Source organism: Epinephelus moara, chromosome 14 (genome assembly GCF_006386435.1).
Source record: "Epinephelus moara isolate mb chromosome 14, YSFRI_EMoa_1.0, whole genome shotgun sequence".
Lineage (NCBI taxonomy): Eukaryota > Metazoa > Chordata > Actinopteri > Perciformes > Serranidae > Epinephelus > Epinephelus moara.
Window position 1 is genome coordinate 11,583,895 of NC_065519.1, and position 21,227 is coordinate 11,605,121.

Sequence of the window (21,227 nt, forward strand, 5' to 3'; positions counted from 1 at the left end):
TTTTGATGTTGTAACAGAGCTTATGCAGCATCTTTTCTTTGGTGTCAAATAACTTCTGAAAAATAAATGTTTGCCCTTGCTGTACATTTCACGCCTGCCAGTTTTCAGCGTTTTTAGAAAATGTGTCTCGACAGATTAAAATTATATCAAGCGAGCGTATTTTGTGTGCCAGTGACTTCTGGTATTTGATAACCCAAAAGCATCACAAATCTATGTTTGGATCATCTTACTTTGAGTTACCCCCCTCCACCCAATTATGCAATCTCTTTGCATTTCAATATATTCCAAAGAGGATTCTGAGTAGACTGCTCCCTGCTCTAAATTACTCTCAGCACAGAGTGAAGATGCTGCAAGTAAACAAGGGTCTGAGGTATCAAAGCAGCATCAAAGTTGCAGCCATGGAGTGCACCCTGACTGGTAGATTTATTTTAAAAAAAGGCACCTGAACACATCTTGGCAAAAGCGACTGTTCCTGCACCCCAAGGGCAATGTTAAAATAAATTATCTGCCCAAGACTACAAGCTTCTTTTGGCAACCTTAAACCTGCTGTTGAGATTTCTCTGTCAGTTCGGTAACGCCCTGCATGTCTGAGACAGGTATCTGTCTTTGCCGTGACCTTCAAGCTTTCGCCTTCTTATGCAAAGTAATAAGAGAAGAGAAACAAGTGCCTCAGCTGTGTGAATTCAAACTAAGTTGGAGCACACTCTATTTAAGACCACACTCGGCAAACTGCTGGGATTATACGACAAAATCCAGCTCCTCTCAGCCACAAATACAGACACCGCTGGACTCAATTCTCCTCTCATTTGTCCCTCTCTCAAAAGGCAGGGGAAGATCTGAGGTTAATCCTCTCTACCGTTCTGTAAGGAAGTCGAAGACGGAAAAAAAAAAAAAAAAAAGGTATAATGCCAGAAAGCCCAAGGAGGCACTTGAGATTAAGCCACTAACTATTGACATTGTGTGAGTGGCAGGTAAAGTCACCTCTGCTTCAACAGCCTTTGATTGCAGGCAGAGAGCAAGACCTCCCCCTAGTGGATTAAGAGGTGTATGACCAGTTTGTCATTGAAGGTTTTTCCCCTCCTTCACATCCCTGAGGAACTTGTGCTAAACACGGATGTCAGATATGCCTGATAGCCATGCTTGTGTTTTATCTTAATTATTCATCTTATGAGATACAGCGACTTAGTTTCCACAGCAACCTGGCTTCAACTCCTCAGAGTCAGACAGGCCCGCTAAACTGAAAAGGTCAAAGCAGAGCACAGGAGGATGGAGGATTATTCAGAATCACAGAGAATAGCAAGTATCCAGCGTTGCATATCGAATTAACTCCGCACCCCGCCGTCATCGCCGCAGCTGCTTCGTCAAGGGATTGGAACGGGATTGATCTGAGCCCCAGATGAGCAGTCAGTCAAGTTGCAGATGGGATGAGTACGAAGTTGGAAATATAGTCAAAAGATTAAAAAACATAAAATAACCCTCCGGTAGTCAACAGGATGGGAAGTGTGGAAAATGTTACAAGGTGTTAAACCGGGTCCACAGGACAGAGAGGAAGAGACAGAAACCAAATGAGGCCAGATGAAAGAAGGAACAAACTAAAGATTTATTGAAGGCAGCAGAAGATGCAAGAGACGAGAACAGAATGGCGAGGGAAGGGCGGGGCGGGGGGGGCGCAGGGGAGGGGGCGGGGCACATACAGAGACACTTCTGTGTTCAGATAGGTTTAATGTCTTTGTGTTACAAAAGTTTTTTTTCTGCTTTTTTTTTTTTTTTTTTTTTACAGCTCCGCAGAGCTTAATAGGTCTGTATTGTTTTATCAAAATATACATGTTTTGAACGTAAAGTGGATATAATCCAAATGATTTTGTGGTACAAAAACATGAATATATACAACCATCAATCCCGCTTCATACAATAACCCCACCCCCGCCCCCATATATAAAAAAAGGAGAGAAAATAAAAGCTTTAAACAAAACAAAAAATAATTGAAAAGGCATATAATCTTCTACACCATCAACATCACAGCTAGGACTGTGGTTCAATTATCCATCCTAAAGCAATCTCTACCAAAGACTTTGTAAAGTCAATCCAACAAAAAAAGATACAATATACAGTATAGGCTGATACCCAAAAGATATTTCAACTTCATGTGACATTTGTCCAAGGCATCTGAGAAATGGAAAACAAAGTGTGGAAATGTGAAAAAACCTTTAAGAAATCACAACACTACAAAACAGCAGGGGTAGAAGATACTTTGGTCCTTAACAGCAATAACCGCCTGTAGCTACATGAAGCTTTCGTTAAACCATGCATAATAATCTTTTACAAAAATAGAGACAGAGCGCATCTGTGTCTGGTCCAAAACTACAGTGGTCGAGGCTGTGGAAAAAAAACTGGTGCTCGCGGCACGCAGGAATGTGACGACGTTTTAAGACTTGAGCGTGACGGCGCCGACTTGGACCTACCATTGAGGAAAAGTGCACTAAAGAACCTGACTGTGGCTTTAAGTGGACACAGACAGGATCGGGTGAGAGCTGCTCAACCTGTAATCCTGTAATCCTGAATTTAAGAAATCATACTGGGTTTAGGGTTTTCTTTTTAGACACAGTCCGAGACTGGTGTTACTCGCAGTTGACGAATGCCTCTAAGCTGCCCTCTCACAGGTAGGACTACCTGAATATAATGGGATAAAGGCATATTTGCAGACAGGTAAGACGAACGCACCTGAACGAGAGGTAAACAGAGTCAACCGACCAGATTTAAAAACTCAAGGCACTGTGATAACGATCCAACCCAGCCACTACATTTAAGTATCAGTTAAGCTTAGCAGTGATACACATGTAAATGCTAACATTAAAAGAAAAGATAAATGAATATATATAGGTGTCCACATATAGATGAACATAATATGGTTAAATGACGCCCCACACACCGCTGCCCCCCCCCGAGAGAGGACTAAAATGGAGGTGAGTGGGGACTGTAAGACAGGAAGGCTGGATACAGCTCTAACTCCTGCCACGATACACCTAACAGAGCTACATCACCTAGCGAGGATATTAGGCATCTAACTGACTTACATTCATATTTTCTACATACATATAATGGGGATATATGCATACAAATCCCTAAATAAACCAATGTGTTTAAGAACAAACAGAAGATTGAATGAGCCACTTCCCCCCCACTTTAACAATGCTGGTACATACCACAAGGCATGACAAAAATAAAGGCATTTTGAGAGCCACGTCTTTCCCAAATAAAGCCCGAGCAATGCTTAAGGCAATCCGGCTGGGGCAAAGTAAGGCACAAGACTGCAGATACAGATATGGAAAGCAGAAACGCATCCTTATTGAGTGACAGATAGTGGTATGGATCCCCGGAAGCAAATAGGCGGGTAGTTTACGACGAGGATAAAATCAAAATGGATACTGGGAGATAAAGTGTTTTTGTTTGAGGTCTGTGAGCCAAAACAAAAAGCCTTTGTATCAAACCGTTATTTTCTCTGACTGGCCGAACAGGTTCCAAAGTGGCATTTCAAAAAAAGGCACGCACACATAGATATATCCACACGACTATCATAGGAAAAGGAATGCTGAAGTGTGTCTGGTGTGGATGGGATTCATCCACATAAGCATACATCTGTGGTGGAGGGTGTCTTTTTCTTTTTCTCTTTAAGCGATTTGGTCTAAAGTGACAGTTCATCAGCTGCCCCTACTTTACCTCCAATAACATGTTTCATTGCAGAATGTTGCCCCTTTCTCAGGGCCTCACTTAAAACTTTATGAAGGAACAAATTAATTATTTGGTTTGGGTACCGAGAACGTGTCGTTAACTGGAAACAGAAACGTGCTTAGATTCCATTTACTGATTCCTCAGCTAGGCTTGGACCTATTTGTTTACATCGTCTGCTACACTTGAGCAAAAGCATGTGAAAAGTGTTTACAAAATTACTACTGATTACAAATGTGGCTAAGCTTCACATAAGGAAGCTCAAGACAGGAAAATATAATTGCTTTCGAGGTCCCCAGTCAAAATCAGAATGCCCCAGAATCAGCTAACGTTAGCAGGATAACTCAAAAACAAAACAGCAAACAATGCATGTGTGGAAATATTCTACCTATCTACATTTCTTTATTTAAAATACCTTGTATTTTATGCTACATTACAGTTTAGGAAACTATATTTTGGTAACGAAAACTGGGACCAGAAATGGGAATCAATAAGCACAACTGATAAAAATGCGATACCCAAACCTATTAACGATGGAATGATGAAGGATGGTGAAGGGAGCAACATTCTACAAAGAACAACAACCATAAATATGTCATGGTGACCATTTCCACTGAAGGCGACCTTGACAAAAGTAGCTTTCAGGTGGCAATAGGCTTGGAGGGAGGAGGGCAAGGCACTCAGATGGTGGACTTTGAGAAGGACACTCGAAGGTGGTGGTTCTCTCCCAGGTCGTGGTTGTGGAACTCTATGAGGGACTCGATCGCCTCCTCGACTGAGCCCATCTGGATCAGGGCCATCTTGCGGTCTTTTCTGTTAAGTAAAGAGGGAACAATGTGTTTACAGAGTGTCAACATGCTGCCTGCCTTCTTTTTGCTATGTTGTACGTGGAACACTGGTTTTTCTCTGTGTTCTACAAGACATCTTACTCAAACTCTAAACAAGAAGTTATGGAAAGACAAAAATTCAAGCACATGTGAACACTCCAACCGAATTCAGACCACTCTGAAGTAGGGCATTAACGACTTTGATTTTTTTCAGGTCGACTTATCTGTCAATAAAGTCGAGTCGACAAGTCATTTGATGATGTCATCACATTGACACGGCGGAGGAAAGTGAAGTATCTCCACACGTGATGTGTGTCTGTCACTCTCAAGGCCCGAACATACTCGGGCGTACTATTAGCGGAGCGGACTCCGCGAGGAATGTCCGCAGTCATTCGGGCTTTCATAGTCGAGCGCACTTCCGCGTTGTAGTTTCCTGTAAAAATGTCCGTGAAAAATCCCCGCGATGTGAAAAATACATGCCGAGCAGTCACTGGTGCGTGGAGCGGAGTCCGCGCGGTCGGAAAATCTGAGCTTTGCGCGCACAGGGCTTGTGGACGTCCGCTTTGAGTCTGCGCGGACCTCCGCGGAGTCTGTTCCGCGTATGTTCCGCCTGAGTATGTTCGGGCCTTCAGGCGTTTTCTCAGGCCTATCACCTTCTACGTTCTCTGCAGCCATGTCTCTTGTCTTGTGGTCTTGTGTTAATTTCCCCTCTACGCGCCAAGTAACGTTACCACCCTTTTCATGAAGTGACTATGACTATTGGTTAGGTCATGGATAAAGTATCAGCGTAAGCCAATCAGAGGCAGCAATTGCATTCCGTACACAACCACACAGAGAGAGAGAGAGAGGGAAAAAACACACGACTTGTCGACTCCTCCTGGGGGGTGTCGACTTGTGCCACTGACGTCGACAAATCGACTTTTCTGTTAATGCCCTACTCTGAAGCAAACCAAACTAACTGAGTTCAGTCCGCTTTAAGTCTAAGATGAGGTTTGCTTAATCTGTGCCTTGTGAACACAAAGTGCTCCAGGTTCGCTTTGCTTTGGTCAGGAAAGGGCGGCCCGAGTCGCGCTCTACTCTAGATCACATGCTTTAACACTGGGATGCTTGAATAAACAGACAAGACCACGTTGGGCTGTAACGCTTGCAAGGATGCAGGACGAGGAGTAGTTTGGTCCACGGAAGATACTGCATGTCTCCACATGTGGAATGCAGAATACATCGAACAGCAACAGTCTACAGCACAGACGCACTAAGGTTTCCTCCAATTTTAAGTTCATTTGAACGTGAGGGGCTTCAAAACCGCACTGCAGTGCCACATCAGAGTAAAAGAAATAAACTAGGTCAATATATATGTAATATATAAAGGCTATAGTGTGAACAGAGAGAGGACTGAGACCCCATCAGAGCTGAAGTAGACCAGACAGAGAACCTCTTTGAAATGAACTGACATTGTGGACAAAAAGAAAAGTCCCTTTTCTGTCCGTCCACTTTTGGGTGCACCGACTAAGTTCGGACTATATGTGAAAACACCCTTAAGGAGCAAACAGTTAAAGAGAAATTGAGAGAAACTAGACTGAGACTTACTGAAAGAACTTGAAGGCCTTGACTGTGGCTCCTGAGCTGGCAAAAAGCCTCCTGAGGTCATCCTCCACCACAGAAGGCCTTAAAAAGCAGATGAGAAAACAAAGAATCAACATAAAGCATTTATGTGGGTTTACATCCCCTCCGCTTGTTTGCATCTCTGGGTTTATTTACTTGTATTGTGAAACAACACACAAGAGGCCTGATTAAATCTAAAAATGCACCTCTAGAGTAGCATGTTTAGAAAACACTGTCACAACTACTTAATCCCGAGCACTAAATATAGAAAAAAAAAATGAGTCAGGACTACAAAGGAAAAAGCTTACAGCACAAAAGCTGCTGGGGGGAAAGAGAGGGAATGAAAATGAGGCTCTTGCAGCAGCAGCAGCACTTACGGTATGTTGGAGAGGTGGAGTGTTGCAGAGGGTGGGAAGATGTTGGAATAATTTTTGGAGCCGGGCTTCTTGAAGCGGTGCAGAGGTGAGTTGCTGTAGTCCTTTGTGAGGCCCTGGTCCTCGTGGCCTTCTCTGGGGAGCTGCACTGTGGTGTGTTTTGATGATGTCACACGCATGGCCCTGCCGTGAAGACGCTGGCCATTCAGGTGGCTCATAGCTGGGAGACAATTATATTAATTAACTTCCAATCTTTACCCTCTTTGATCCGTCATATGCATCAAATTAATGTATACTTTTAGTGTGGTTATGAATGTTAAAACAAGTTAATGATCAGAAAACATGCGTTCATCAAAGGAAGACCCGCCCTGTTGAGGCCCGTGAGGTAAAGGCTCCAAACAATGTACGGCAAAACGATGTGTGTGTGTGTGTGTGTGTGGGGCAGAAAAACAAGATGAAAGAAAATGACACATCAAAGAAAGCAAATAGTGTGTTGCTGGAGTGTATCTACCTAGCTGAGCCTGTGTGCTATCAGACATCTGGATCAGAGCATTCTCCTTTTTATTAAACAGGATCTTCACTCTCATCACATCGCCGTACACACCTAGGGAGGAAGAGGAAGGGGTCACAATACAAGTGGGAACAAAGAAACACACAACCTCAACAGGAGCTACACGGCCAACACAGCAACAAAAACAATTTAAACCATCACATCAGGGACATTAATATTCATACTGCTACCAATTAAACACTGTCTGATTAATAAATAATTGTCAGGCTATTCTACCAATTTTAATGTCCAATTGTGCATGGCAGTTCTACAACTAATCCTACATCAACCGTCTCAGATTACACAGATGCTGACAGCTATAATAGTTATGCTTCAGAAGGGAGAGGTAGTGATTTGAAGGTAAAAATCAAAGAGCGTTAAAATGAGTGGTTCTGATCGCTCAACAGTGAAATAAAGTTGATTTCTTGACCAGCTCTGAGGGCCTAATAAAGAGACATGCAGGAGTACACTAAACATGCACATACCTACATTAACTGACACAAACTGCAAAGGAATAATATGGTGACATAATCCGAACGATATGTCAACTCACAATCGCTAAAAAAAGCAGCAGCATTTCATCATTATGTGCACTGTTGCTGAGTGACTCAAGGCAACCGTGGAAAAATCAGTCGAACAAAAATGAAATTTGCTGAATTTTCATGGCCTGAAATTGGATCGTGTGGAACCAAATAAAGTGTTGACTTTTATCCCCTTCCTGAGGGGGGTGCTTTAGAATTTAGATCGGCTTCCTGCCTCATTCCCAAACAAAATGATCCCCACGTTTTCCATTTAGTGAGGCAGTATTTCCATTGAGGGGCTGTGCTCTTTGAAGATGAAAAAAAAAAACTGCAAATGTTTTTTGCCCGTGGACAGTAAACCACTGCTGATGGAAATTAAATGAAATGCTGCAGCTTTGTTTGGTGTTCTCACCTTACTTTTCCTCACACAAACCCACAACAACCAAAACAGGTCATACAAACCCCCAAAACAAACAGACACCCCCACCCTTCATAGCTCTGTAGCCTGATGATGAGCCATCAGTGGTTAAAAAAACAAAAAAAAAACAAAAAAAAAAACAAAGCCAACAACATGAGACAAGACATGCCCACCTTGCCAGGTAACAGTAGTAATAAAAAAGGAGATGAAAGGATGATAACGTACCGAAAAGAATAAAGAGGCAGTGTGGCGTAACGCTCTTTAGAGACAGCAGGGGGAGCAGCGGGGCAGGGGGCCAAAGGGGGATAGGGAACAGGGGACAGGGGAAAAGAGACGGAGCGGAGTGGAGGACAGTGGAGTGGAGTCGGGACATGTCCGCAGGCCACAGGCAGCGAGGTCCACAGGAAGGCCACAGTACCATGGAGGAAGGAGAGGCATGAGGGACGAAGAGAATGAAGAGAGGACAAGAAGAGGAGGAGGAGAGAATTCAAACAGCATGGAGAGAGGAGGATGAGGTGGAGGAAAGAAAGGAGATAGAGGAAGGACAGATGACGGCAAAATTTGAGGTGCCAATGATGTGTTTTTGTCGTGTTTTCAATTAGTGGGTGGTGTCCAAATTGGGGGTGATGATTTGGGGAGACAGAGGGTAGGGTGGGGTGGAAGGAGGAGTGGTTGGAGTAGTACCAGAGGAGTGGCAGAGAGGGTGGGGAGAGGAGGACAGAGGGGGAACAATTGGTTGTGGGGCGTGCAGTCAGTTGGCAAGAGTTGAGGTGAGGGGTTTTAAAAACAAAGAGGGAGGAGGGGGGGACAGAGAAAGAAGAGAGAGAAAAAGGAAGTAAAAAACAAGGTCAGTATACACAAAGAAATGTAGTGCTTCAGACAGTAGAACTGGCTAAATTAAAATGCACTGTCACTATGGGAACACTAGGAGAAAAAGAAGAGAAAAAAAGATTAACAATGAAATACAGAAAAAGGCAGAGACAATATGTACTTTTAATTACAGCCTATGTTTGTTTAGATTATTTACAATTACATAATAAAACAGTCAAATCTGAATGTCAATTTTAATAGCTGATCTTAAAATAAACATGCTTAATGTAATGACTAAATAACTACGGTAAATGTAATGAGTGTGACAGGCTATTTATACATTCTACACGCTATATAAAATTAAAAAAAAGACCTAAATCATGGACATGGTGTGTTTCTTTAAAAAAACAAAAACAAAAGGAAAAAGTAATATTGTCTCTCCAACAACTCAAGAATGATTTCAACTAATGGACAAAAATGAAGATATGAAATGGTAAGTTTAAAAAAAAAAAGAAGTTAGTGTTTTGAATAAACTTAAAATTCACAGTGAGCAAAGTGGCAGGTAAGAAATGCAGCAGGTTTGGTCAAACACAGAGAGGTCCTGAAAGAGAAGAGGTTTCGACTTGATGACCCGCTTTTTAATTAAAAACACTGCTCCGACTAGTCTGATCACATGGAGGTGGAGGGAAACTGGCGGCAAAACATCGGAGCTCTCGTACGAATCCAGGTCTATGGACCACAGTGTTACATGTTATCATTTCTCAGCAGTGCTCTGACAGAGGCAGGGTGTGGAGCTGTTTAAATCTAGTGAGTGTACTGACCTCAGGGTTCAGGTTGCTGACCAGCAAGACGTGGTGTCCCCCAGTGGCAGTGAGCCCTGACAGGCCGAGCCGGCTAGCGGCCGCTGCGGCAGCCGCCATGCCACTATGGCCCACGCCAAGGGACGCCAGGGCCCCAGGAATGCCAGGCATCGACAGACCTAAGAGGAACAAAATATTAGTTACTTTCACATTTATTTTCTGCTCTTTTTACACTGAAGAGATAAAATAAACCATATTTATACAGCACCACTTTTAGCAAACTAAAATGTCACCAAAGTGAAAGAAATATAAGAAGGCCAGAACTAAAATCAAGATTATAAACACCATTTAAAATCAATGAGATAGCAATAAAAAAGACAGCTTAACTAGAATCAGGATATACTTTCCAATAAAAGTATTCTTTTAGGAGAGACTTAAATGAAGACAGTGACTCACAGACTCTCTCCTGCTCCGGCTAAGGAGAATATAAAAACTAGAAAATATATGAAGAGTGTTTGACTCAAGGCCTTTAGACCTTTTTCACAGTAGACAAAGGAAAAGCACATGTTAAACTAACTCTAACGATGGCTCCGCTGTCAGCCAGCACGCATGCTACCAGGACCCTGAAATCAAGGCAGCCAAATTGGAATTCGGCCATCATTAAATCTGATCATTTACACTTGTCATGTCAAAAGGTCTTCTGTGAAACAGGCCAATTAGATACTGTACTTAGCAGACAACATTTCTGGATAAGACTCTCATTTGAAATGGAATAGCAACGTAAGAGAAAGTTCGTGCACTGACCTGATGCCTGCTGGATGGCAAAGGTTGGGGGGAAGGCATGAGCTCCACCATAGGGAGAGGCTGAGATAATGCCCGGAGCAGCTGGAACAATAGGAAACAGAATCCAACTCAAATGTGTACTTGCAATAAAGATCAGCAACCCCATAAACTCAGAAACTACTCAAAAAGTGCTTAATACAAACTAATAAATCAGAGAGAGTATAACAAAATCTTCTTTAAATCCTGCCCCAATCTTACCGAATGCAGCAGCCGCCATGGTCTGGTGGTCAAGGGAGGGCTGTGAGTCAGCGGTGGGGAGGTCTGGTCGGGTGTAATCTCTGCTCTTGTCGTTGTTGTACTTGACGTTGAGGCTGGTGAGCTTGGAGAAGCTGATTCTCAGGGTACAGCAGGCATTGTAGATGTTCTGTCCATCCAGAGACTGAGACAGAAATCAGATATACACTGGTGAGTTTAACTACAGTTTTAAGTTTGATCAATTGACCCCTCAACGTATATAACGCACTGGTGCTGCTATTGGGTATTAGACACTTACATGTAATGCTTTTGAAGACCCTTAAGATAAATTTTCCAACCTAATTTAAGACTATTTCTTGGACAAAACATTTTTTCTGATTAAAGCATTGCAGACAAGTTTAAAGTATATATATGGTCCTGTGTAGAGGTAGCTTTGTGTAGGAATGTGGTTATTAGCGTGAGGTACATTAATCAACATTTGTACCAACAGATAAGTGCAAGTATAAAGTAAAAGACAGTTGAAGGTTCAGTGGTAGGTTTTTAAAGATTTGGAACATCAGAAATGTGGACTTTGATGCAGAAGACCTGCTAAAAGATATTTAAAAAATGGATAAACTAAATCTAATAAAACATTTGTGGCAATTACACTCTGCAGCTCAAATTCAAGACTTAAGGAATTAAGGACCTGCACACACCTTGAGCTATGTGCAATTTCAACCCTGCTGCAAACTGGTGTGAACAATGTCTAAACCAGTCTTACCAGTTTGGCATGCTGAGCTGTCAAGCCATCGGCGTACTGAATCAGAGCCTGGAACTGGTTGTTCTTCGTGAAGGTGATGATCTTCAGCACAGTGCCGAACTTGGAGAAAATCTGGTGGAGGGAGATAGCATGATCAGGGGTGACATAGCAACACAAAAAAATGCATTAAAACAGCACTAGACTTTAAACTTTAAACAATGCTGTGTGTTAGTTTGCATGGTGCAGTAGAGTTGTGTGTTCCACTACATTCTTCTCATTGAGTACAACAGCAGAAAAACAGGAAGGTCTGCTGACAGTTGATGACAGTTGTGTTGAAAAAACAACAAGTCAGGGAAACATTATGCAGCTGTCGTTTCAATGTTCAAGAGCAACAAGACTTTAAAATATCAACCCTGATAAATAAATCCCACCACCCCGAATACATGATCTGTTTAAAGAATAAAAAGCAACTGGCAAGCATATATTAATGCAAAACAACATGGTAACTGTAGTTGCTCAAGCCTACCTGGTGTAGTACATCCAGGGTGACAGGGTAGAAAAGGTTCTCCACTATGACTCTGAGCACAGGGCTCTGGGACCCTGCTCCTCCCATGCTGGCTGCATCTGCGGGAATGGCCATGCTAGTCATCCCACCTCCATGCAGTGCATTGACTGCCTGCAGAGCTGCCTGGGCACGCTGGGAGGGAAAGAAAGAGAAACTGCTCAGCATGGACGGAGAAAAGTATGCTATAACAAATGACTGAATGAATGAGTGAATGTAGTTTCAAGGCAATTGCTGTACTTTATAACATACAATTTTCTGCAGTTTATTTATTCCTACAAACATTACCGGTGGGAGGAAAATTACATCTACATTTCCTGCACTTAGCCAACAGCATAACTCTTAGTATCTCGCAGTGACTACAACATCTATTTAAGCCTAACATCCAAACAGTCGACATGACAAGCAAGTGTGTGTGTGTGTGTGTGTGTATATGAGTGCACACCCTTACCACTTGGTTGGGGGAGTTGTCCGTCTTGAGCTCCTTATGGGTTGAGTATTGCATGTAAATAGGGTGGTTTCTGATGACAGGGGTGACAGAGGAGTAGTAGCTCACCATCGTCTGTGCACACTCCTCGCTGTTCAGTTCCAAGAATGCCTGCAGGGGAGGATCAGAGAAACAGTCAATTTGTTTCTCCCGTCATATAGAGAGTGCCACTCTGGGGTAATGTTTTCTTAAGCATTCATAAAAATTTAGCAGGTCTGTTTATAAGCATTTTTACTGCCCATCACCGTTTGTCTACTGTTAGCCAAATTTAATTTGATATCTTTATTTGTTTTGACACAAAACAGCAGGTAATAAAAAAAGGAAGATAATGAATTCAATGTCTTCCTGCAGGAAATCTTAGCAAGTAGAATTCTCATCCCGCCCACTAAACCTCGACGGTGTGACAAAAGGGTCATTGTGATAGTTTTCAGGTCAGGACAGAAGGCTAGAAAGCTGATCCCTTGTCCCCCGGCCTAAAGAGAAATTTCAACAAGGAGTACAAGTCACACAGGTTTGGTGAGCAGGCCTGCATATGTTAGTCCTTACCTGGTTTTTCCCTTTGAGCATCAGCAGATTAGTGACCTTCCCAAAGGGCAGTCCCAGGCCAATAACTTCAGCCTCGTTTATGTCGTTGGGCAGCTTGCGTACGTGGACCACACGTGACGGAACACCAGGACTGCGGACGTCACCTTTGAATTTTTTGCTGTCGTTGCCATTGGCTGCGAGAGGAGACAAAAAAACCAGAGGCAGATACAATCAGGGAGGGAACAGAGGGCTCTGGTTCTTCTTGAATAATGGATTTGTCACCATGGCAACACAAAACAACACAGAAACGACAAGCACTTCAATAAAAAGGATTCACCCCTCCATGGCAACCCCCCTACCTGAGTTCATGATATAGGGCCCGTTGGATATGCAGGAAGAAAAGAGTTCGTCGGATCCCCTCTGCAGAGACAGAAAACAATGGTTCACTTCAGTGCATTCACCAATGAGGGCACGGCATAGCAGGTGGAGAGCACAGCTCTCATATTACCGAGCCATTGTGTGATAAAGCAGGAAGTAATCTGATAACCAAAAGAGGATTGAGCAAACACGCTTGAGAAGAACTCCACCTTCCTCTCCAGGAAGAATTAAAATGACCCAGCTTGTCAGCGGGGATATCTGACTTCTCATCACAGCCATGTCTTCCCATCCCATTTTATACTCCTCACCAGCTGCATTTCCTAGTTCCAAACCACAGGCAGTCACGACGGGCCATTATTTCTGACTTGGGGCAATGTGCCAAATTATCATGTTTTAACGTCAATCACACTCAACGAGGGACAGCTACTATTCAGTTTGAGGCACACAAGTCAGCGGTAACACCTTAGCTTGACAGCAGCTGTCAGTCCGTACAATCCATCCACTCATAATTCAGTATTAGGAGGAAGGATAACACACTAAAGCCCCTCTGGATCTGGAGACAAGATGGGGACACTCCCGGCCCACACTGGTTTACTGTCTGCTGAAACAGCCGCGTCTGTCCTCTCCCTCTCGCTACTAGATATAAAATGCTGTTTCAAGGCTGTTCTCATGGTTGTGTGTGAGTTTGTGGTTGTGCGAGATGAAGTATGGCAGTCACAAGAAGTGGCTCAGCAGCCTAAGCTCTACAGCACTCTACAATGAAAGTCCTGTTCCGGCTGAGACTAGGGGCATTGTTACACGGCGGCGCACACACATATGGAGCCCCAAGGACTCTCTGGGAGTTGAAGAGCCCCGGAGCACTTTAGCAACAACCAGTCATGCAGGTTTGCTAGCATTCTACTCCACCTTGACAATCTTGGCCTTGTTGTTGACGGTGGTTGGGGTTCCTGTCAGGCTGCAAAGCTTACTCATAAAAGGCAGGAATAAGCGGATCTCAGAGAGAACATTTGGTGGTGCCTCTAAACACTCTCAAGGGGCGGTGTGGGGGCACTGAGTGAGTTGCCATGAGAGCACAACACTGTAAGCAGTAGTATAAACTACCCTTTGACTTCCAGATGGTTTGGCTGAGCCGGTCACTCTCACTCTGAGGCCCACACAAACAGGGTCTGCTATCTCAATTCAGGAACTTAAAGCAACAAGAGACATTCCTAAGCCTTTTCACTGTGGCTTCAGGATCTGGGGCCTCCTACTCTGGCAAATGTTCAAATCTTTACATAAATGGAATGCATACATAGGAGAATTACTGAGTTAAGATTAATATGGTGCAAAACACACTGCAACACCGACATGACCCAAAATGATATGAGGAATGGTTTATAAGCACAGTATGGAGCCAGAAAGAGGACAAAAAAGGTCTCTGCAGGTCCTACAATGTGAATAGCATCATATTAAACTTACACCTAATGGTAAAAATGACTATGCTTAACGGGTGACACTAGTGTGCTCTAGTTAGTGGGAGGAAAATGTAAAAAACAACATTTTTGTTTGATAAATGGGCCAAGGCCACATGCAGGCCATGAGAAATAAAGGAAGTGGCTCCCGCCTGACTCAGTGGTCGTGGGCGGGCAATGTGACATTATCAGTCAGCAGACCGGCTCCAAACAGGAAGAGCAGCAAGATCAAGCCTGCTTCCAGGGTTTTGCTAAATTTCCTCCCGGGGACTGATGGTTACTGTTCCATGGCAGGACTCTTTCTCTCTCCCCCTACTTCCTCATTCTAAAAATAACCACAGAGCTAAGGCAGTCAATAGTACAGAGCAGGAACGTCAAGTCACATACAAAACAGAACATTGTGAAAAAAAGAAGACTGAAGAATATACCTATAACTCTAGGAGGGAGTGTGGTAGTGTGTGCAGAACAGCACAAAGTTCAAAGCCAATGGAAGAAAAATGGAGCTTATAAATGTTTTGTTAGTTGACTCCGACACAGTGCCAAACCCGTTTTTCCAACACAAACCAACTAAATGTGTATCGACTTGTTCACATCCTTTGTTTGTTCGGGAGGCTGACAGTATAATAGTAACCTTCGGGAGACGATGATACATTACTGGCTCACATGCTGAAAACTGTTGAGCAGCTTCCTCTCACCGACAATGGCAGTGGCCTACCTTGAACTTAGTTTTTAAAAAGGGAACATGGACTGGGGGCAATTTCCCTGCTCCCATACGCCACATCACACCTGGTTTGCATTGCATCAAAGGATGAGGAAAAAGAGCGTGGGCTTTTGCAACATTTGGGGGGGAAACCATTATTATCTTCTAAAGAAAGTAAATCTGAGATGATTGGCGCCTGCGAGCAACCTCATTCTGGAGCCTGCTGGGGGGGCTGGTGTGTGGTAATCTCTCAGGAAAGACACAAAGGAGGAGAGCACAGGTAGAGACATGTTTGTTCACTCTGATCGGCCTTCGCCAGTTGAGGGGGCAGGGAGCTGTGCCTCACCAGGGGGCTGGAGGGGGGAGATTGGAATGCGACCGCGGAATGCCAGACGCTCTGCCCAGACGGAATAATTACAGATTCCAGCGAGGCAGCGCTCCATAACTCAGCATCACCACTACCACAGTACATCAAGTCCAGAAAACAGGAAAAGTTAAAGACAAGAAGAGCCACATCAGGGGTCAAATCTTGAGTATTGATGAGCACCCATCAAATCATGCATTGTTAACGTGCTAAAAAACAACAGGCCCTTTCTGAAATGAATAGAAGGGGTGGGGTGTGTCCCGGTTACAGGCGTGTGTGTCAGAGGGCTTGTTTAAACAGTGTAAAGACCTTTGGCCGGGAGGATGAGGACAGTCGCGGCAGGATGGTTACAGCCCTAAGTTCAATTACCCCTACACATAGCTGCCCTGGGCCCTGTTACCAAGGATTACTACTTAGGCAGGCATTTTTATTGGGAACCCAAATTAACAATCAGCCGTTTGCCAAAAACAAATGTCCTCCCAAGTTTGCACACACAAACATGTAAAGAAGGGCGGCCATTTCGGTTTAATAAGTAAACAGCTCCCTCCTCGCTGCAAATGCAAACAGCAGATTCGTCCAAAAAAGATAAACACTGGACAATATTTTTCTGATTTATTTCAGTGGTTTGGGTCGTGTCGTCTTGTGCCAGGAACAAGGCTGAATAACTATCAAGCTCCGTGGCAGGATTCAGAGGCTTTCTTAACATTCCAGTAAGGCCAACATGCTATTAAGGAACACACAAAATAAACAACAGGAAGTTTCATTTCCCTGCAGCTACACGACCCAACAGAAACAGGACAGGAAAACATAAAGCCCCACCTCAGATAATCTATTCTAAACGAATTATCAAATATTCCATGTCCACAGTCTTGAGAGTTGTTGCAACCTCTGTGTGCTGACCGTTGGTTGTATATCATAAATCTTTAAAAAGGAGAGCCGGCCTGCAACTGCAAACTCATTACGCATGAGAAATGGCTTTGGACAGCAGTTCTGTAATTATAGAGGAAGCTCTTGCAAACTGACACACTATACATCTCAAGTCCCCAGTGTCAGCACAGCTCTTTTCTATTTCCACTCCGACTTGTAAAAAATCCCTCAAACCACAGATTCCTAAAAATTAATTTAGCTGCAGTGTGAGAAAAATGTAAATACAATGAAAACTCATTTTCTGAACTCAAAGCTATTTTGATGGTGACAGTAATTCCAATTACAGCACTATGGTATAGCTATAATAAGGCTATAAATGCCAAAATAGGAGCTATATTTAAACTTGAAAACCGAGTGGAACTTTAAGGTGACAGGCGATTCAATAGGTGCCACAATCAACACCACACACAAATGTACAACTACTCTGCAAAGGCCATGTCACACATTTTAGCTCATGGCTTTTTTGCTTTAGTCGAGACAGAGATTAAGGAAACAGAAGATGCAAAAGTTGCCTACCTTTGTGCCAACTGATATGTCATGGACACCTCTGTGAAAAGACAGAAAGCTCATAATTAGAGAGGAAATCAAATAAAAAAGAACCATGATCCATCATGGGATCTTATTAAACAATGCACAACGCAGAGCAGTCTACACTGGAAACCCACAGTCTTTGCATAGGCTATGACACTGTAATTCAACCAAAAGCAAACTTACTTCCTCATTTACAGAGCAGTACTTTTACTATACTAAAATACAGAAAGCAGCACAAAAGCTTAAATAACTCGATCTAAAAATCAGCCATGCAAATATATACAAAATACTTACTCAATTTCAGGGACGTAGCCGGATCCCAGAGGATACAAGTCAGCGTCTAGGCGGCTGTAGAGGGTTGGCAAAACATAAGAGGAAACTTCAGAGTGTACACTTTTATCACAAATTAATAATGAAGCAAGTCTGTAGTAATAAATGTACGACGATCGTCTTGCTGAGCGAGTTCAATGCAACATTCACGCTGCATCTTAAGTCCTTTAACCCCGTCTAGTTCAGCTGATCAAAAGAGTAAAATACGTTTGATCGGAATAACAAGCCATTGTTTATCCTACCCCTGTCAAGACAACCCGGTGTATACGTCTCTGATTCAATCAACGCGAAATGTTCAGGCCAGACATCTTCAACATGGCCCTGGCACTCCGCAGACAAATGAATGCGGAAATGAGACACGTTGCTTTAGCTAGCGCTCGAGCTCCACTGAAACCAAGTTACCAAGGTAGTTAGCTAACGTTAACTAATGTTCGGCGTTACCAAGCGGCCGACTCCTGCCCGTGTGCTCCTAAATAAAACAAGTTTGTTCAAATTAAGACTCTTGTTAAGTTACTGTTGCTTTGCGTTAGTCTCGTTCACATAAAACAATAAAGTTAGTCCGGTAAAACGGTTCACACAACTAACGTTTGTTAGCAGTGGCGATGGCTAGCAGCTGCTAGTTAGCTAACTGCTAACTGTTGCATGTTTTGATGAAAAAAAAAACTGTTTCAAAACTTTCCCCGTCTAACGGTTAACTCAAACAGCATCGGGATCGAAATATGTTCACACGCAACCGACACATAAAAACAGATACCAAAAAGGTCGGTTTGCCGAATAAAATAAAGTCTTAAGTGTGGTTCTTTTTCACTTACCCGTCCATTGCACAAGAAAAAAACTGCAGGTCTGAAGCGAAGGTAGGGCGGCAGACTTGCTTGATTTTCTTACAAAATGGCTGAACACACGGAGGCGAGCGCTGATTAGTCCAGGCACTTTCAAGAGCCAAAAGCAGGCGGGGACAAGCTCCTGCTGGAGCCGCCATTGGACAAGACGACCATCATTTTGTGAAAAAACAAGGCCGCGGCAAATTTCCAGAACATCATATCAAGTGGTTAGTTTTGTTTGAGTTGTATGTGATGAAAAGGCGTCTCTGAGTCATCACATTGATGAAAGAAAGGAAGGGAAGGTCAGGCTCAAGTGCTTTCCTAAAGACTGGATTAGGGAACAGGCCTGTGTGGAGTGGCACTGAAATATATGGGCTCTCATAATAATTTATGTTATAGTAGGCCTACACATCAGCAACATAAACACACCGTCAATTATGAATAATGAGGAAATGTTTGCATTTAATAGAATTCCACTGTACCTGGATAAAAGAGCAGTAACAATATCCTTTACTTGAGTAAAAGTGGCAGCACCACAGTGTAAAAATACTCCATTTAAAGTAAATATATGAGTAAAAACTACACTTTAAATCTTAAATCAGTGAATTGCTGGACAGACTTTATCTCCTTCCTCACAAATGCATCCTTTAAAATGGATTAATGATACTCCACCCTCAGTAAAAGCCCAGTACAGTGAGATTTTCAATGTCTTACCTCATGAAAAAATAAGTGCTGTCCTTTAGGATGACAAGGTCTCCTTTCTTAAGATTTGGAAATTATTTACCATCCTACCATCTTAAATTATTTACCATTTACACTTAAACAAACTGTTAACAGGTCTACACCCTTCAGAGTGGAAGCAAACTGTGCCTAGTGCCACATGAGATTCCCCAAATACTTACTTCCTAATACTTCTTAGATCATCTTTTGACCTAAACTACACTATTGCAGAGTCAGAGGACAATGTACTTCACTTTTAGGATACTGTTGTTGTCTTTTTTTCATGTAGCCTATTTATTTATTTGCTTATTTCACAGCCATATTTTACCTCTGTATGTTAGCCTTTTTTATGTTGTCTGTAAACAGGGGTGGGACCTGACCGTTTTGTAACACTGTGAGCCTTGTGTTCTGAAAATAATAAAAAATATGTTTAACAAAAGTCTTAAATCAGACTACAGAATCAGCTAGGTCTAAATGTAGGCCTACTTGCAATACCAAAAGTGAAAGTACTCGTGCAAACAGATGGCTCGTGTGGGTGCTTTCCAGTGTTGGGAAGCTTACTTTTGAAATGTAGGCTAATAGGTTTCAGTACAAATATATGTAAGAACTACACTTAAAATCCTAAATCAGTAAATTCCCTGACAAACTTTTGCTCCTTGCTTGCAAATGCATCCGTCTGAAATTGATTAATGATACTCCACCCACAGTAACTGAATGGAACAGGGAGGTTTTCGGTGTCTTACCTCATGAAAGAGTGAGTGATGTCCTCAGGGATGACGAGGACTCATTTCTTAAGATCTGGAGTCCTTTCCTAAATGATCAAATACACTAATAGGCCAATACCCTTTGGAATGAAAGCAAGCTATGCCTAGTGTCACATGAGATTTCCGAAAAACCTATCTCTGAATAGTTCTTAGATCATCTTTTGACATGACATAGGCTGTCGCTGAGTCAGAGGACAATGAATGTACTTCATTTTTTGGGATGCCGTCATTGTCAGTACTGTTGTCTTTTCCCTTCTGTGTCCTCTTTTGAAAATTTATTTATTTTGAGAATATATTATTATTTTAATCATGTTTTCACAGCCATATTTCCCCTATGTTATTTATATCAAATGTCCTTTTTGATGTTGTATGAAAAAGTTAGGTCTAAATGTAGGTCTACTTGCAGTATCGAAAGTGAAAGTACTCGTGCAAACAGATGGCTCATGTGGGTGCTTTGCAGTGTTGTGAAGCTTACTTTTGAAATGTAGGCTAATAGGTTTCAGGTTACCCTGTTAAAAATGTATGTATTACTCCAAAACACTGGTGTTATGTATGATAGTATCTAATTGGTGATATGTAAGTATTAATATGTAAGCTGCATTTGTATTTATATGGATGGGCGGAAGCCTGGAACCAGTACTACCTTATATACGGCTGGGCAGATTAATCTACAGCTGATCATATCTTAATAAGATGATCAAATGTTTCATGTAGTATCTCGATCTGCAAAGTAACCAGCACATTCATCTGTTGAATAAATGTGATGGAGCTCAAATTAAAATATTAAATCTGAAATGTAACAGAGCTGAAGTTCAACACAAAGGACATAGTATAAGTAAAGAATCTCCGAATTGTTTGTGCAGTACTTGAGTAAATGTACTTGGTTTAATTCATTGTACCACTGTGAATATGAGGGAATTCACTCAGGATTAAGAGAGTCAAGCTTTGCTGTGTGTATAGCCTAAAGGGTTAACCGTCATCCCACACTGGTCAAGTGTTGAGAGAATTACAAATGCAGTCACATTGTCACTGTGACCGAAACTTTGTGGACCTATTCAAATTTACACATGCTTTGGGGTATTTAAATCTAGGGCACATTAGTGCTGCACTTTTCACCTCTCAATGTAGTGTATGAACAGTGCTAATGGTTGTTGGTGGGGCACAAGACAATTGAGATGGTAATTGTGCTGATACTGTGGTTTGTCTGCATGCGTGTCAATTCAGGGAAAGATCCTGGGGGCAATATGTAGTTTCAAAATGCA

The 21,227-nt window shown here is 42.6% G+C and overlaps 1 protein-coding gene across 2 annotated transcripts; it reads right to left on the bottom strand.

The window, feature by feature from the left end:
* Positions 1-1,738: 1,738 nt before the first annotated feature.
* LOC126400418 (polypyrimidine tract-binding protein 1-like) lies at positions 1,739-18,547 on the bottom strand. Of its 2 annotated transcripts, none has more exons than XM_050061085.1 (16): positions 18,473-18,547; positions 17,625-17,678; positions 17,316-17,346; positions 13,339-13,399; positions 13,001-13,173; positions 12,419-12,565; positions 11,932-12,102; positions 11,427-11,537; positions 10,670-10,850; positions 10,433-10,513; positions 9,650-9,807; positions 8,244-8,277; positions 7,041-7,133; positions 6,533-6,749; positions 6,141-6,218; positions 1,739-4,539 (listed from the first exon to the last, which is right to left on the bottom strand). In XM_050061085.1, exons 1-16 carry the CDS (start codon positions 18,478-18,480, stop codon positions 4,407-4,409), a joined length of 1,731 nt encoding a protein of 576 aa, XP_049917042.1. In that variant the 5' UTR covers positions 18,481-18,547; the 3' UTR covers positions 1,739-4,406. The 2 variants fall into 2 exon arrangements, with proteins under 2 accessions (XP_049917042.1, XP_049917043.1); XM_050061086.1 differs by lacking the exon at positions 18,473-18,547 and adding an exon at positions 17,903-17,972.
* Positions 18,548-21,227: the final 2,680 nt, after the last annotated feature.

Excerpts from the sequence above, each read along its gene's own strand:
- LOC126400418 (XM_050061085.1), bottom strand. Across the intron at positions 11,538-11,931 it reads CCCTGGATGTACTACACCAG|ATTTTCTCCAAGTTCGGCAC; the intron begins GTAGGCTTGAGC and ends TCCCTCCACCAG. Across the intron at positions 7,134-8,243 it reads CTGCCTCTTTATTCTTTTCG|GTGTGTACGGCGATGTGATG; the intron begins GTACGTTATCAT and ends CTTCCTCCCTAG.